Source organism: Engraulis encrasicolus, chromosome 14 (genome assembly GCF_034702125.1).
Source record: "Engraulis encrasicolus isolate BLACKSEA-1 chromosome 14, IST_EnEncr_1.0, whole genome shotgun sequence".
NCBI classification, from domain to species: domain Eukaryota; kingdom Metazoa; phylum Chordata; class Actinopteri; order Clupeiformes; family Engraulidae; genus Engraulis; species Engraulis encrasicolus.
Genome location: NC_085870.1, coordinates 34,578,927 through 34,581,426, shown reverse-complemented (window position 1 = coordinate 34,581,426; position 2,500 = coordinate 34,578,927). Strand labels below are relative to the sequence as shown.

The 2,500-nt window shown below is 46.2% G+C and overlaps 1 protein-coding gene across 3 annotated transcripts in view; it reads left to right on the top strand.

Moving 5' to 3' along the window:
* ndrg3a (ndrg family member 3a) overlaps positions 1-2,500 on the top strand; it is a 101,299-nt gene that overhangs the window by 78,841 nt on the left and 19,958 nt on the right. For all 3 annotated transcript variants that reach the window (XM_063215533.1, XM_063215532.1, XM_063215531.1), the window contains exon 5: positions 2,398-2,500. This exon is cut by the window's right edge and continues 18 nt beyond it. In XM_063215533.1, the coding sequence (XP_063071603.1) occupies positions 2,398-2,500 (103 nt within the window). The remainder of the gene's footprint in view (positions 1-2,397) is intronic.

Sequence of the window (2,500 nt, the reverse complement as noted above, 5' to 3'; positions counted from 1 at the left end):
AAGGTAGGCCTACATATTTTGACATACTGCATTTCCGCAGAGAAAATGCTATTAGATCTCTCTCTCTCCCTCTCTCTCACACACACACACACACACACACACACACACACACACACACACACACACACACACAGGATTCAAACAGTGGTCTCACATAAACCACTCAGCACCAATGTGGACAGCAGAGCAGAGCAGAGGAGAGGAGAGGAGAGGAGAGTAGTGGAGAGGAGAGGAGAGGAGAGAAGAGGAGAGGAGAGGAGAGAAGGGGAGGGGAGAGGAGAGGAGGAGAGAAGAGGAGAGAGGAGATGAGAGAGGAGGAGAGGGGAGGAGAAGAGAGAGGAGAAAGGAGGAGTGGAGAGGAGCTCAAGGAGAGGAGAGGAGAGGGAGAGGAGAAGAGAGAAGAGGAGAGGAGATGGGAAAAGAGTATCCTGGTGAACCAGTAGCCTGTAACATGGTGTCATATAGACCGCTGAGCACCACGGCGAACAAACCGGTGTGATGGCTTTTGTGATACGCACTGGATTCTCGTGCAAATGTAGGCCTACATCTACTTGTACGAGGCTACGGCAAGCGATGTGGGACAAAGGTGTGGCAGGAAGCGAATGTCAACGTAAACAGATATTACACAAGCTTCGATATGGTCACCAAATATTTTGGGACTGTCATTTCTGTTATGCCTACACCTTGGAATTAAATCAGAGTCTTGTAGTTACACGGGTATATTTGATTTACCTCAACGGTACCCTGTACTCAACTTTACAAACAGTTACCGGGCACATGAGAATCCGGTGCCCATCACAAAAGCTACCACACCGGACAGAATCACGGAGGATTCTCTCTCTCCCCACGGGTCTCACAAACACAGGCTTCACACACAGGAAATTGGTCTTACCTGAACTCCTACATCAGGTCCATGCGCCGCTCTTTTCCTTCACTTTGTGAAGGCGTTGTGGGGCGTTGTGCATGCTAACGTTACTTTAGCCGGTGCTGTTCATCCAAAGCCCCAAACGTCGCCCCAAACGTCCAAAGCAATTTGGCATTGAATATGAGTAGCCGCGATGATTTGTGTTTCGTGAGGCTCCTTAGTCCAGTAAATTGTTAAGTCGTAAAATCCCATGCGAATGGTCTTCCACACATTCTCGCCGGTTGCAAACAAGACCGGTTGCAAACAAGACACAGGGGAAACAAATATTTTCTGTTGTACCACTCACTTTGAAATGATCGGGTAGTTATAATCCTCTGACCGGTCACCTGCAGTAAACCCTTCAGCTCTGTCGGTCCTCCATTATTTATCACATATTTTCCCCTTGGAAATCCAACTTTGAGAATGCTCTTAGTTTCGTTATGAAATCCACTTGTAGCAGTCAAAGTGAACAAGCTAGCCAACAACACCGACTGACTGTATTGTGAACTTCAGATTCGCTATGACGTAACTGTCCAGCAAGACTCTCAACACCAGAAGGAGTCTGCGGCCAGGCTACTGCTCGCCTCACCATTGTATCTTTCAGTGGGCGTTATGCAAAAGCGTCCAGAGTAAAGAAATGATAATCACACGTAGAAAATATTTTAAAAATATCAGGAAATGAGGGCACACCATACATACTTCTATTAAGTGTATAAAAACGTTTAATACAATATTACCAGGTTGCATTCACAGAACGAGCAACATGGCGCATGCGCTCAAACTTGTTAACGAGGGATTGCGCAATCCGGGGTGAGGCCAGTTCAGAGTTGGCCCAAATTCAGCGTATTCGGAGCAATTTGACATGAAATGGGCAAATATTACGATTTTGGCCACGGAAATGATTGAAAATGAGTGAAACTGTTTAAATACTGCTCAAATGGTAGTTATGGCGCAGATGCTCGAAAACAATAGCTGTTATTGTTACTATTATTCACATTTACTGCATCTCATTATTCTCATCTGGAGCTGGTGAGGCCGTGCCTCCCCTGCCGTATTGGAGTGCACGTGCCTGGCACAGACATACATAGGCCTACTGTCACCTACCAAGACATTGACTTTGAGTGCCACAAGCCTCTATAGCCAGCCCTACACCATTTGTACTTTAACTGTTCAACTATGAAGACACAGACGCAAACGTAAATATGTAAATACGTACAAAAATGTAAATATGGCCCTACCATGGCGCTAACGGTAGGGCACTCATCTGCTATGCGGCCGACCTGGGTTCGATTCTGGCCCAGGTCCTTTGCCGGCCGTTACCCATCTCTCTCTCCCAACTCGCTTCCTGTCTCTCCTCCACTATCCTGCCATGTGAGAAAAATAATAAAGGCATCAAAAGCTAAAAAAAAAACTTAATTAAAACAAATATATATATTGCAGTAGTTTACTTTAGTTGAAGCTTACACTTCCGCATTTTGCTTCTTTTTTTGCAGACAAGTCGTGCTTCAACACGCTGTTCAACTATGAGGACATGCAGGAGATCACGCATCACTTCGCTGTGGTGCACGTGGATGCCCCCGGACAGCAGGAGACCGC